Raw genomic sequence first — 14,080 nt, 5'->3', positions numbered from 1 at the left:
GGAGGGGGAGGGACTGGGGTCACAGGGTATGTGTGTGGGGGGTGAGGTATCCTATATTTCATATGCTACAGCTACGTGTTTCAGGGGCATCTGCCTAAGTCCAGGAGAGGAAAGGACTGTGGAAATCATCTAGCGAAGATGTTTGTCACCTGGGAAAACAGGCCCATTACAGGCGTAGTGAGAAGCAGTGGGCTGGCCGGGCTCCCACAGCGCAGCCCCTTCCCTGCTCTGTGACTGGGCCACCCCTCCTCCTGCCTCTTATTTTTCTTTCCTGCCCTTTCTGTTATCCTCCTCTTCCTTCCCTTGTACAGACCTGAAGTGCTCCCCTCCCCCCACTTTTAATGCTTTCTGGATTTTGCAGGTTATGGTTATCTCTCAAAAATGTCTAACTAGTGTGTAGTACTGTGTGTGTCCCCCACCCCCCTGCCCTTGAATTTATGGCACCGATTTTCAGTGGAGAAACGGGTCCCTCACTCCTGCTGTGACTTGATCTGGCCTAGGGTTGCCCAAGGGCTGCCCTGTGACACGGCCAAGTGGCTAATTAGCTGTTCTTTCTCCACTCCTCTCAAATGCTGGTCAAGATAGATAATTTCTCTGAGTGTTTAAGGGTTGCCAAATCTGATCTTTGTAAACAAAAACAAGGTAGGTGAGGCTTTTTTCTCTGCAGGTATTTTAGCAAATGAAACAATAAACCCTTTCTTACATCTAAGATTCTAACAGAAGGAAAGATAACAGCATTGCATCCTGTAATTGTCCTCATGAATCTGAATAGGTGTTAATTGCTGGGTTCTCGCTCTACCTGTGATCATACACAGTCCCTCTTTCGTCTTTTTTTTTAAAGTGTAGAATTCACTGAATTTTGGCACATTCTTAATGTTGTCCAAGCATCCCCAGTGTCTAATGCTGGAACACTTCCATTGCCCTAACAAGAAACCCCACCCTCTGAGCACTCACTCCCAATTCACTCCCCCCATCTCATCCCCTGGCAACCACCGATCTACTTTGTCTTTATGAATTTGCTTATTCTGGACATTAAAACATAATGTTTATTTATTTGAGAGAGAGAGAGAAAGAGGGAGAGAGAGAGGGAGCCAGAATCCCAGGCAGGCTTCACTCTATCAGGGCAGAACCGGATGTGAGGCTCAAACGCAAGAAACCTGAAATCATAACCAGAGCTGAGATTAAGAGTCAGACACTGAACTGACTGAGTCACCCAGGCGCCCCCACTTATTCTGGGTATTTTATTAAAAAAATTTTTTTTTAAGTTTATTTATTTGAGAGAGAGAGGCAGAGAGAGAGGGAAAGGGAGAATCCCAAGAAAGCTCTGAGCGGTTAGCACAGAGCCCAGTGTGGGGCTAGAACTCAGAAATGGCCAGATCACGATCCAAGCCGAAATTAAGAGTCAGCTGCTGAAGTGACTGAGCCACCCAGGAGACCCTTTTCTGGGCACTTTATGCCAATGGAATAATAAAAAAGGTGGCCATTTCTTAGCATAATTTTAACATAATGAAAACATGAGCATAATGTTTTCAAGGTGCATCCACATTGTAGCAGGTAGTAGTACTTCATCCTTTTTTTATGGCTGAATAATATTCCATTGTAGGAATAGAACACTTTGTTTATTCATGTCATCAGTTGGTGGACACATAGGTCATTTCTACTTTTTGGCAATTACAATAATGCTATGGACATTTGTGTACAAGTTTTTGTGTGAACGTATGCTTTTGATTTTCTTGAGTATAGAAAACAGGGGTGGAATTCCTAGGTCATACTGTAACTTTAACTTTGAGAAACTGCTGAACTGTTTTCCAGTGGCTACACTGTTTTCCATTCCGTTCAGCAACGCATGGGGGTTTCCATTTCTGCACATTCTCACCAGCACTTGCTTATTCCTGTTTTGTTTTGTTTTTGGATTATAGCCATACTAGTGGGTGTGAAGTGGTATATAATTGTCATTTTCCTAATGACTAATGAGTTGAGCATTTTTCTATGTGCTTATTGGCCAGTTATGTGTCTTCCTTAGGCAAATGTCTATTCATATTCTTTGCCCATTTTTTAAGAGTTATTTGTCTTTTTCTTGTTGAGTTTTAAGAATTCTTTTTTTTAATGTTTTACTTATTTCTGAGAGAGAGAGAAAGACAGAGTGAGCAGGGGAGGGTCAGAGAGAGAGGGAGACACAGAATCTGAAGCAGGCTCTGGCTCTGAGCTGTCAGCACAGAGTCCGACACAGGGATTGAACCCACGAACCATGAGATTGTGACTTGAGCCAAAGTCGGATGCTTAAATGGCTGAGCCACCTAGGCGCCCCTGAGTTTTAAGAATTCTTGACATATTCTGGACACTAGATCCTGACCAGATGGATGATTTACAAATATTTTCATATTCTGTGGGTTATCTTTTCATTTTCTTGGCAGTATCCTTTGAGGTACAAGATTTAAAAATGATCAACTTCTTTCTGTATCAGCCATCTCAGTATTAGTTGAAGATTAGGAAAAACTTTTTAAAAATATTTAAAAATTATATATTTTAGAATAAAAAATACTTTACAAATATAAAACAAGAGGGTAAAACTTGAAGAAATTCGGAGCTTCTGGCAATATGATGATCTGGGTCCCTGTAATCATGTTAGGTTCTTAGTATAAATAATATAATTGCATGGCATCTGGTTCCTAGTTTTGCTTTTGTTGACTACTCTTTCAGAAGAATCAATGAAGAATTAAAGAGTGCAGTCAGATTATCCTTTGGCTAAAGAATGAGGATTTCTAGTAGCACTAATGGCGTGGTATTTTTAGTCAGAGCCCCACTTTATTTATACTCTATAATCGATCTCTCTCACTTTCGTCAGAAGTGTATGTCATAGGAAACTTAAAGGGCACCATTCCAGTTGGCCTCGGCTTGCTGGCTTATAAACAGAAGTTTTGTATTTATGGACAGTGATCTAGAGTGGGGTCCAAGTGCAAGTGTATCTAAGTTTAGAATTGCTGTCACAGCAGAAATCGGAGACCTGAGGAACTATAAGGCATTTACCATGTCTACACGGACACCACTGCTAATCACAGCACTTACAAACATACAGTGATCAGCGCGCTAACCTTCTGGGATTTCATATCCTCCTCAGATCTGTATACTATATACATATATATATATATATGAAGCCTCTATTTTTTTTATACTAAACTGCCTACAAAACTACTATCTCACTGCTTACATTTTATGCAGCAGAATGACCATGTATGCCTTTCTTATGAAAATCCCATAGCAACACGAATACTTGGTACTGAAATTCATCTTTGATTGACAAATGCTTTTTATTTTTATTTTAACATAGCCCATGCTGGGAGTGGGGCATTTAAATAGTCGATGTGGTGACTTCATGTGAGTCAAGAACAAAACCTGGGTCTGGTCATTTCCAGCCTGATTTTCTACCCGCTTTCTGATGAACGACCCTACAGCTAAAATGCAGCTGCATTTCCATCAGAAGCCTCCATTACTAGCAATTTCGGTACATATGGTTTTTAGACAGAATATTTCGTGCAAGGTGTCCAGAATTTAATGAATCTGACTTTATGTTCAAAGCCAGTGCTTGAGTAGAGAGGCACTTGGATTTAAAAACCAGTCCATTTTAAGCCCCAAGGCAATTCTTATCCAGAAATTACTTATCCTTATTTTTAGTGTCTTACACGCCCCCTACTCTTCTCATTTTGAAAACGGGGTAGAAATAAAGCTGCATACAACATCTTTTGGGCTGCACGAGGCACAGATAGGCTTTGAAGGCCCCTAGGGAGCTATTACTGCTTCTCTAAGAGAACTCCAGGTGGGCCCTAAATCTCCTGGCCGTGGACTTGAGCAATTGCTGTAAAAATGTCAACACACACACACACACACACCTCTACCTTAAAAACTCTGTGCTTGGGAAGGACAGCTTCAAGTAGGGCACCTAGTTTTCAGTTAGAACTACAAGTCTGTTTATCCACTGGATTAGGAAAACGTGAGGCAATCGATTGGGAGAACGCTACACTGCTTGAGGTGCTGATGCAAGACAGAAGAGGGAAGACGGAACTCTTAGTCCAACAACCTTATGCAAAAAAACAACCACCTCGTCTATCTCTAACCTTCTGATCAAAAGTGCGAAACAGATGGTGGGGATAAGGATGTTGGTTAGACAGTGAAGATGATGATATAATAATATCATTGTTATAATAGTAACATTAACAGTATGATTGGTAATAATAATAATATTTGAAGAATAACAAGTGACATTAGCAAATGGGGAACACTAAGTGATTAGAATCCGAGAGCATTTGTTCCAAAGAACACAGGATATGTATGACATTTCTAAAAGCTTAAGATACTACGGGGACCTTAAGTGTCACAGAAAGCTACCGGAGGAAATAAACCAGTGATCCTCAAACCTCAGGGTGGTCACTATAGTCTAGAGGGCATGTTAAACACAGGTCATCAGGCCCCGTCTTCAGTAGGTCCAGGGTAGACCTAAGAATGTGCATTTCCAACAAGTTCCTAGGGTGCCAGCCAGGAGACAGTACGGGGTGCTCACGCCTCGGGTCCCAAGACCATACACTGAGTCTACTTGGAAAGGAAGGAGATGAATATTTGTTGAGGGAAGGAAGAGAGCAATTATTTAAAACCACCTTGGGTTAGGCTTGGTCAAATGTTTACACTTTTTTTTTTTAAAGTTTATGTATTTTGAGAGAGTGCACGCATGAGCAGGGGAGGGGCAGAGACAATCCCAAGCAGGCTTCGTGCTATCAGTGCAGAGCCTAATGTTGGGTTCGATCTCAGGAGCTGTGAAGTCACAACCTGAGCTGAAATCAAGAGTTGGACACTTAACCGACTGAGCCTCCCAGGGGCCCCAAATGTTTACACATTTTATTTCATTCAGTCCTCACACCCTAATGAGCTTCTCAAACTTTTCCAGAGTGGAGAAGAATGAATGCATCCGCACAAAGGGTAGGCCTAAGCAGTTCTCTAGAAATAAAACATTTCTTTGATGACTACATTATTTTAAAAATTCATGTAAATGTCACATTCGGTTTCAAAGTATTGTTGGCTATTAGGAATTAAATCCAGGGGCACCTGGGTGGCTCAGTTGGCTGAGCGTCCGGCTTGGGCTCAGGTTATGATCTTGCAGTTCATGGGTTTGAGCCCTGCATCGGGCTCTGTGCTGACAGCTCAGAGCCTGGAGCCTGTCTTCAGATTCTGTGTCTCCCTCTCTCTCTGACCCTCCCCTGTTCATACTGTCTCTCTCTCTCTCTCAAAAATAAATAAAAAACATTAAAAAAATAAATCCAATTTAAATATCAGATAAACTGCTTAATCCTTAACCTCAATTCTTTGGTAATATTGGCCTTTGGGAACATGAGGAAATGGGTGGTTGAAATTTAATAATTAGTCTATGGGGACACAGCTGGTACACATTTAATCCAGAATTTAGCCTGCAGGTGTGTCTGAAGACAATGCACAAAACAATGTCAGGTTTTTCTCTACTACTCCTTTATGGATCTTCAATTGTTCCAGTCATACTGGACCACTTGCTGTTCCTCAGATTTTTCTCTCTCTTTCTGATCTCTGCAGATATGTTCATTATTTTCTGCAGCTGGAAAGCTTCCTCTTTCGTCTTCTCCCTTACTAGAATCTTCCATAACCTTTAAGGTTCAGCTAAAATGCCTTTTTTTTGAAGACCAATCCCATTTTTATTTTTATTTTATTTCTTTTTTGACCAATGCCATTTTTAAAAGGCTGCTGCAATGAACTCATCTGGTGAGTTCTGATGGCTGTCCAGACAGATTTAATGTCAGGGGGTATATAATTATTTTTGTTAAATTAGCTGGTACACATCATCTCATGGGCCCAGATTTACAGATGCCTCTGCAAATAAATGATTCTTTTTTTTAAAAAAATTGGCTAATATTTTTTTAATGGAGCTGTTCTTTTTCTTGAGTTTTGTATTTTTTAATGTTATTTATTTATTTTTGAGAGAAGGTGAGTGAGCAAGTGCACAAGCAAGGGGGGCGGGCAGAGAAAGAGGGAAACATAGAATCTGAGGCAGGCTCTCATTCTTCGCTGAGAGCTCACAGCCCGACACAGGGCTTGAACCCACGAACTAGGAGATCACGACCTGAGCAGAAGTCGGACACTTAACCAACTGAGACACCCAGGTGCCTGCAAATATTTTTTTAGGTTTATTTATTTTGAGAGAGAGAAAGCACATGAGCACTAGCAGGGAAGCGGGGGGTGGAGGGGGAGAGAGAGAGAGAAAGAGAGGAAGACAGTATGCCAAGCAGGCTCTGTACCATCAGGGTGGATCAGACGATCTTGGCTCAGGACATGACTTCACAGTTCTTGAGTTCGAGCCCCGCATGGGGCTCCATGCTGACAGTGCAAAGCTTACTTGGGATTCTCTCTCTGCCCCTCCCCAGTTAGCACATACATGCATTGCACTCTCTCTCTCGCAAAATAAACAAACTTAAAAAAAAAAAAAGAGTAATAGTGGCATTCAAAACTTGAAGTTTTGTACAATGTAAGATACTGGAATGCAGATAAAAAGGAGTTGGAAAAATATATTTAAAAGAAATCTCCAAACAGGAAGATTTAGGTGATGATAAAATCTGTGGCTATGAATCAGAATAAAGACAAAGTCTAAAAATGTAGACTATAACTGGACTTCTAAGACAACCCCCTTATTTTTTAGTAGTAGAAGGTCTGGACCCTGCTTGGTATGGTCAAAAGTCCCATCTGTTTAGTTAATGCTGTTTAATTTCCATCTGGCTTGGCTTTGGTCTCTTCACATTGTAATTTCAGTGCTACCTGAAGAAGGCTTTTTGCACTGAATAACAGATTTAGTTCTGAATGGCCAGACCTGACTTTGATCCAAAGGGAACTGAATGGTACTTTGACTTTAAAGGTTGTTAACCTTAGTGATACTAACCTGAACCTCTGAGGAATGAATCCTTACTCTTTAAGTGCAATTTCTGATCAGTCTAATAGCCGAGGCACGTTATGGCCAAGACTACAGCACTCACACTAAGCAGGTGGCCATCTGCTCCATTTGGCCAGCTCCAGCTTCAGACCCTGAGAGGTATTTCATGTGCTGATTATATATTGGTTTAACCACACAAGCGACAAGGATACCCAAGGCATTATCTTTTCCACTCCCACGCCGTTTGCAATCCCAGGGTGGTAAAGAGGAGGGATTTTAGAGTTGGGGAGAAACAGGTATGAGCTTAGGCAAGTTACTTAACCTTTGAAGGCTTCCTATCTGCACAAGGGCAATGATAACAGCACTGCAAGTATCTCATGAGTAATAGGCAGGTGTAGGTGGGGTATTGTTGAGCACATCAATGTCTGGTACGTACCAAATCCTTAATAAATGCTAGCAATTGTTATTATTGACATGGGGTAGCAATGTTAACATACTCAGGTAACAAAAACTGGGTTCTCTTCTCTCTTGCATCAGCTTTTCCATGGCATTTCATTCCTTCCCTGATCCAACTATGATGCCAATATTGACTCCTGACACTATATTTAGTCCAACTTCTCTCCTGAACTTAAGATTGGGTTTCACAACTCTTTTTTTTTTTTTTTTAAATGTTTTATTTATTTCTAGGAGAGAGAGAGACAGCGTGAGCAGGGGAGGGTCAGAGAGAGAGGGAGTCACAGACTGAAACAGGCTCCAGGCTCTGAGCTGGCAGTCAGCACAGAGCCTGACACGGGGCTCGAACCCACGAACCGCGAGATCATGACCTAAGCGAAAGTCGGACGCTTAACCGACTAAGCCACCCAGGCGCCCCGGGTTTCACAACTCTTAAGACACCTGGAGTTGCCCTTGGAGCCTAAAGCAAATCCAAAACTAAACCACGGCTGGCACTGAACAGTATCAACACTCCTCTTGACCTCTCTGCATTTGTGAGATGCTATCTTTCCAGTCACCCAGGTAGAAGGACTGAATTTTTTTAAAAAAGATTTTATTTATTTATTATTTTCTTTACTTATTATTTAAAACATTTTAAAATGTTTATTTTTGGGAGAGAGAAAGAGAGAGAGAGCAAGTGGGGAAGGGGCAGAGAGAGAGAGGGAGACACAGGGTCTAAAGCAGGCTCCAGGCTCTGAGCTGTCAGCACAGAGCCTGATGCGGGACTCGAACTCACATCACGAATCATGAGATCATGACCTGAGCCAAAGTCAGACGCCTAACCGAGTGAGCCACCCAGGCAACCCAAGATTTTATTTATTTAAGTAATCTCTACGTGCAATCTGGGGCTCAAACTTACAACCCTGAGATCAAGAGTCACATGCTCTACCAACCAAGCCAGCCAGGTACTCTAGATTGCATTTTTTTAAATGTTTATTTATTTTTGAGAGAGAGAGAGAGAGTGGGAGGAGCAGAGAGAGGAGACAGAGGCTCTGAAGCAGGCTCCACACTGACAGTAGGAGCCTGATGTGGGGCTCCAACCCCACGAACTGTGAGATCATGACCTGAGCAGAAGTCAGATTGCTTAACTGACTGAGTCACCCAGGTGTCCCATCTGGACTGATAAACTGCTTCTTTATCCTCCATTTAATCTGTTGCCAAGGCATTCATTCATATATTCACATATTCACCAAATACTTTTTGGGCCTCTTTCATAAACCAGGTACTGTTAAACTCTGGGAATACTGTGGTGAACAAAACTTACATGGTTTCTGGTCTCATGTGCAAATATATAATTACAAATTGGAATATACACTTGAGAGGAAATTTCAGTTAGTATGAGAAAGTGCAACAGGGAACATCATATAAAATAACAGGTAGGAAAGAACTCTCCGAAGAAGTGACAAGTTGAACTGAGACCTGAAAGATGAAAGAAGTCTGTCAGGTGAATGAATGAAGAAAATTCTAGGCAGCTGCATTAGCAGGTACACAGGCTCTGAGGTAGGAGAGGGCTTAATGCCTTAAGGCCATGTGGCTAAAAAGTTGTGAGAGGCGCCTGGGTGGCTCAGTCGGTTGAGTGTCTGACTCTTGGTTTCAGCTCAGGTCAGGGTCAGAGTCTTAGGTTGTGCGCTCTGCGTTGGGTTCCATGCTCAGCGTGGACCCTCTCTGTCTGCCCCCAACCTCTCTCTCTCTCTCTCAAAAAAAAAAAAAAATTATTAAAACGAGTTCTGAGCAGGAAAGGGACAGCAGCAGACCTCCGTGCTTTGGGAGGGATAAGGACAGAATTAGAGACCAGTCAGGAGGCTACTCATGTGGTTCTGGTGACAGTCAGCAGCTGTGGTGATGGAGAAAAGTAGATGCATTTGAGACACAGTGCGGAGCTGGTATTGATAGGACCTGGGGACTGGGATGCGGGGAGAGAGATAAAGGAAGTGGCAAGGCTGGTTCTTGGATTTCTGGCATGAGCAGCTGTGTAGACGAACATGCATACAGAATCTACCTTTCAAAACATTCTGTGTTCCGGGGGCGACTGAGTGGCTTAGTCATTTGAGTGCCTGACTCGATTTAGTCTCAGGTCATGGTTCCCAGGGTCATAGGATGGAGCTCTGCGCTGAGTGTGGAGCCTGCTTAAGATTCTCTCTCTGCCTCTCTCCCCTGCTTGTGCTTTCTCTCTCTCTCAAATAAAAATTAAAGAAGAAAAAAAAAGACTCTGTGCTCCTAAAACATCTCACGTGAGATCCCTATGTTCCCCACTTGGTGCAACCACTTTGCCTCCAAGCCAACAGAACCATCTAGATCATTCTTCTTCCTCATTGGTTTCCCCACTTGTCTGTGTCTACTTCAAATCACCCTACGCTGTGTGCTGTGTTATCTTCCTAACACAGCTCTGGTCGCATTATCTCCCTTTCAAATACCCACTGGTTCCCTATCCTTGGCTTTCCCCTTACCCGCCCCCCTCCCTTGGCTTTCCAGGCTCTGCTGTTCAGTCTTCTTTCCACACCTTCTCTATTTAACTCCTGCCTTAGTCCAAGTGGACTACTTCCTGGTCCTTGACCGTGTCACCACGCATTCCTACCTCAAGCCCTTTGCTCACTCCATTCCTTCTGTCTTACTATCTCAGTCTGCTGGAACCTTATTCAGGCTTCAAAGTTCATTAAAGGTCCAATCTTTCAATCTCATCAACCTTTGTAACTGTCTCATGGCACTTAGAGTTCTGCCTTTTATTGTGGTTATTAGAGTACTTATCTCAGGCCCATTCCCTCCCCACTAGCTACGGGCTGTACCTTTGAGGGCCTGGCACTGTTACTCATCCTGCACCAATGCCCTTGTAGGGTCAGGCATAGGGCTTAACTCACAGTAGGCATATTTTGTTGAGTTTATTTGCAAAAATTCATGGTATTAAGTATCCTAATGAGTGATAAACCCCGGCTGTTGAAGGGGGAATATTTTCTGGTAGTATGTGCCAGCAACATAGCAAAGTTCATCTGCCACCAAATTCCTTGCAATCACCCAAAGGACAAACATAGACACATCTCTTTAATGGCATCTTCTGGCTGTTCAAAATACTCCAGTGCTCTAGTCCTTATGAACTTATCCTTTCCTTAAAGTACTATTAAAAGTTACAGCCTCTAACTAGGGATTTTTCAACCTACTTGCAACCCATTAATAGGTCATGAAATCAATTTAGCGGGTCATAAATAAACACTACTAAAAAACAAAACAGAAAAATGCACTGCATATGTAAGGATAAGTACTGTTTCCTGAAACTCTTGTTTCAAATACATATATAAATGTACATGTGGACTGGGTCAGGATATAAAACATATTTCTCACCATGGGTCTGAGTCACAAAGGTTTGAAAGCTACTGCTTTAATGATCTATGTCCCACCCCAAGATCAGTACACAGAATGTAAGTAGGAAAAGATGTTAAGAAAGAGCAATGACACTATCGAATTAAAAGTTATTCATACTTTAAACTGTGAATGCTTGGGGCACCTGGGTGGCTCAGTCGGTTGAGTGTCTGACTTTGGCTCAGGCCACGATCTTGCAGTTTGTGAGTTCGAGCCCTACATCCGGCTCTGTGCTGACAGCTCAGAGCATGGAGCCTGCTTCGGATTCTGTGTCTCCCTCTCTCTGCCCCTCCCCTGCTCACACTCTGTCTCTGTCTCTCTCTTGAATGGATAAATAAACATTAAAATTTTTTTTTTCTCAAATGTGAATGCTTGATATACCTAACTCTTCCCTTGGGGTATCTGCATTTAAGTGATTTTAACCCAGAGTAATCTTCAGGTAGTAGAAAGAGAGTCAGAAGTCATTTTGGAGTACAGGTCTTCTTGGTACCTCTGACAAGGATTTCCTCCAGTATCCCAGGTCCCCCCCACAGCAGAGTTCCGGAACCAGGAACTCCATTACTGAAAGGCGACTGGTTTCTAGGTTACAATAAACAGACATGATCATAACTTTGTGAGGAAAACGTTTACAACCAGAATGCACTCTTTCTTCCAGGCATGTGACAAGCTTATCAATGTGTTTGCATATATATATATATTTAATCCACACCTAGACAACAGAGCCCTATCTACCCACATGGAAGAGCTATGGCTCACAGGAGGCAACGTGAAGCCCCAAGTCAACATCAACATAAACATGAGAAAGGCTGGAGTTACTGGAGGTGACAGCCCTTGTGAGATAGGAAGGGAGGAGCTGGGAAATGGTAGGCCGGCAGGGGCCTCAGGAGTGTGGCAATGTGTTACACCCAATGTTTATCACTCGATAACGCACCCTAATGAGGAGAGAAGGACACAGAGAAAACAAAGCCCCAGTCAGTTGTACGCCCCAGGACCTACAGAGCAGTAGCCCACCAGGAACATACAGGCAGTATTCGAATATGTCCACAAAAAAGGGGCAAATTCCAAGTCCTAATTCCAGCCCTAGCTCCATTTAACAGGTTGCCCCTAATAATTTGTTGCTACCTGTGTTACGGTCTTAATTATAGTTGAGAAATCAACAGTGAGCTTCCAAACTAATGAATGTAAACACTCTTAATTGCCAATTACAACCCCAACAAATAACTGGGTCAGAAACAAGGCTGAAGGAGTAGAGGTTCAAAGACAGTGTGGTGCGAAGAACCCTAGATTGGAATGTTGATAAATCTGGGTTAGATCTAAGAGACACTGAGGTCCCTTTCACCTCTAAAATTTAACAATTCTACGAGGGAGGGAAAAGGTGACCTTCAGTTGGAAGAAAGGAAGATCACCTTGGTTTTATATGCAAAAGGCAAGTAACAATTACATTAGTCGCCAAGGTTGTTTAAATACGAATTAATGCCTCTCACATTATCTAGATCCAGTTAACACCCTTAGGTGATATTATATGTCAATGTCTCTGACTACTGGATACATTACAAACTTCTTTCTAGCTTTAGGGCACATCTGCCCAACTTTTATCTCAAACTTCTTATGACTCTGATCTCTAATCTGCTCTTGTCCTGGAGCTGTTTGGTTAGATCGCCCCGCCCCCCCCCTGAAGTCCCATAACCTTCATAAAACCTTCCAACTACTCACAGATTTATGCATCAGATCTTGACCTCTGAACTCTTACAGGGCTTTACAGCAGTCTTATTATGTACACCTTATTTTCATTTCATAGGTAAGAAAATGGAAGCCCAGAGAGGTTAAGTGACTTCCCCAGGGTCCCACAGTTTGCAAGCAGCAGCAGAGGTGGGTCTGACTTGCTTGCCTTCCAAGTCCACACTTTTTTAAAGAATCATTTTGCCAGGCTGCTTCCATGTCTTAAAAACCATGGAGGAAAGATGCAGTGAAAAAAAAGCCCATAAACCAGTTATAATATAGCTTGTTGTGACATAAAGTCAGACACATCACATCCTTTGAACCATATGGGTAATAAACGCTTGGGGTAGCATAGTTTTTAAGAGGGTTGTCAGTCCTGTTTCCCAAACCCAGTATTAAAATAATATTCCAGGGTAAATGACAGGTGAGTGGTTAAGGGCGGGGGAATCAATATGGCATAAGAAAATATTAGAAACAAGACAGAAAAGAGAAGTATAATGGAAGCTGGCAATGCAGAAAAAGCCTCCGAATATGGAAGTATAGAATATGGGGCTTACGGGCCCATAAAGCTAATACCTAAGTTAGGGGGCCTTTGCCTACCACAAGAAGCGCGCATGTGTGAGAGTTGATATTAATAACAGACAGCAGTACACATGGACACAGAGTAGAACTCAGAAGAGGGACAAATAAGGATAGGTCGTGGGGACACGGGGTAGATCGTGGCATGATGAGACGGTGGTGGCTCCAAATGAGGGGCCAGAAGGGATCCTTCTGAAAGGGGGTCGAAGTGAAAGGTGAAGAGGTTCAGAGGGCACGACACCCCCAGACTCGAGAGACTTGTCTTCCTTTCGATAGCTGGTTGGCGTGATTTAGGATCCACATCCGCACCCCAGAAAGCCCTCCTGGGTGGCTCCGGAAAGTGGGGGAGGTCACGTCCCTATTCCCCGGGGACTCCGCGAGGGGGCGGAGCGAGGCAGGAGGGTCCTTACCCATAAAGATGGAGATGATGAGCCGCAGCGCCTGTTCCGACGCGCCCAGGGACGTCGCCAACTTGTTAAGGCTCAGCTCCTCGAAACCCCATCGCAGCACCCTCGCAAGCTCCGCCACTGTCCCCACGTCCCCCTCAGCTGCAGACGCCATCTTAGCTCCGGGCGTCCCCCAGGGACCCCCCAGCTCCGCGCGCCCCGAATGTGGGCACAGCGCTGTAGCTTCACCCCCAATTCCGGCCCGGAGCCCGCCCACGGCGTGCGCATTGGCTGCTGGCCCGCCCAGTGGCTCCAGGCCCCTCCGCCTATTGGCCTGTCCGGGCAGGGGGCGGGGCCTAACCCAGCAAGGTAAGCAGAGGGCGGGTCTGAACGTTTGTAAAGCAAAGGTGACTCCCGCCGAGAATGAACGCGGGGCAGGCCGGGGGGCGGGGCTTGGAATCGCGAACTTGAGTTGCGATTGGAAAAGTCTAAAGCTGGAGGCGAGGTGATTGTACAAGTGGGTTCTAACGGCTTGGGGGAGGAGTCGGGGCGGGCGAGTGTCCGGCCGGCTCGTGCGCTGCCTTCCCATTGGCTGAGCTGGGAGCAGGCGAGAGTC

The 14,080-nt window shown here is 43.8% G+C and overlaps 1 protein-coding gene across 1 annotated transcript in view; it reads right to left on the bottom strand.

Moving 5' to 3' along the window:
• The window catches only part of LPCAT3 (lysophosphatidylcholine acyltransferase 3), a 39,154-nt gene extending 25,453 nt beyond the window's left edge, over positions 1 to 13,701 (bottom strand). Inside the window, exon 1 of the mRNA XM_077759080.1 lies at positions 13,489 to 13,701. Within this exon, the coding sequence (XP_077615206.1) occupies positions 13,489 to 13,639 (151 nt within the window). The 5' untranslated portion in view covers positions 13,640 to 13,701. The remainder of the gene's footprint in view (positions 1 to 13,488) is intronic.
• Between the last annotated feature and the right edge of the window lie 379 nt (positions 13,702 to 14,080).

The sequence above is a fragment of the Crocuta crocuta genome, unplaced genomic scaffold (genome assembly GCF_008692635.1).
Source record: "Crocuta crocuta isolate KB4526 unplaced genomic scaffold, BGI_CrCroc_1.0 scaffold72, whole genome shotgun sequence".
NCBI lineage: Eukaryota > Metazoa > Chordata > Mammalia > Carnivora > Hyaenidae > Crocuta > Crocuta crocuta.
Note: the sequence above shows the minus strand (reverse complement) of the source record. Positions and strands in the feature narration are given on the sequence as shown.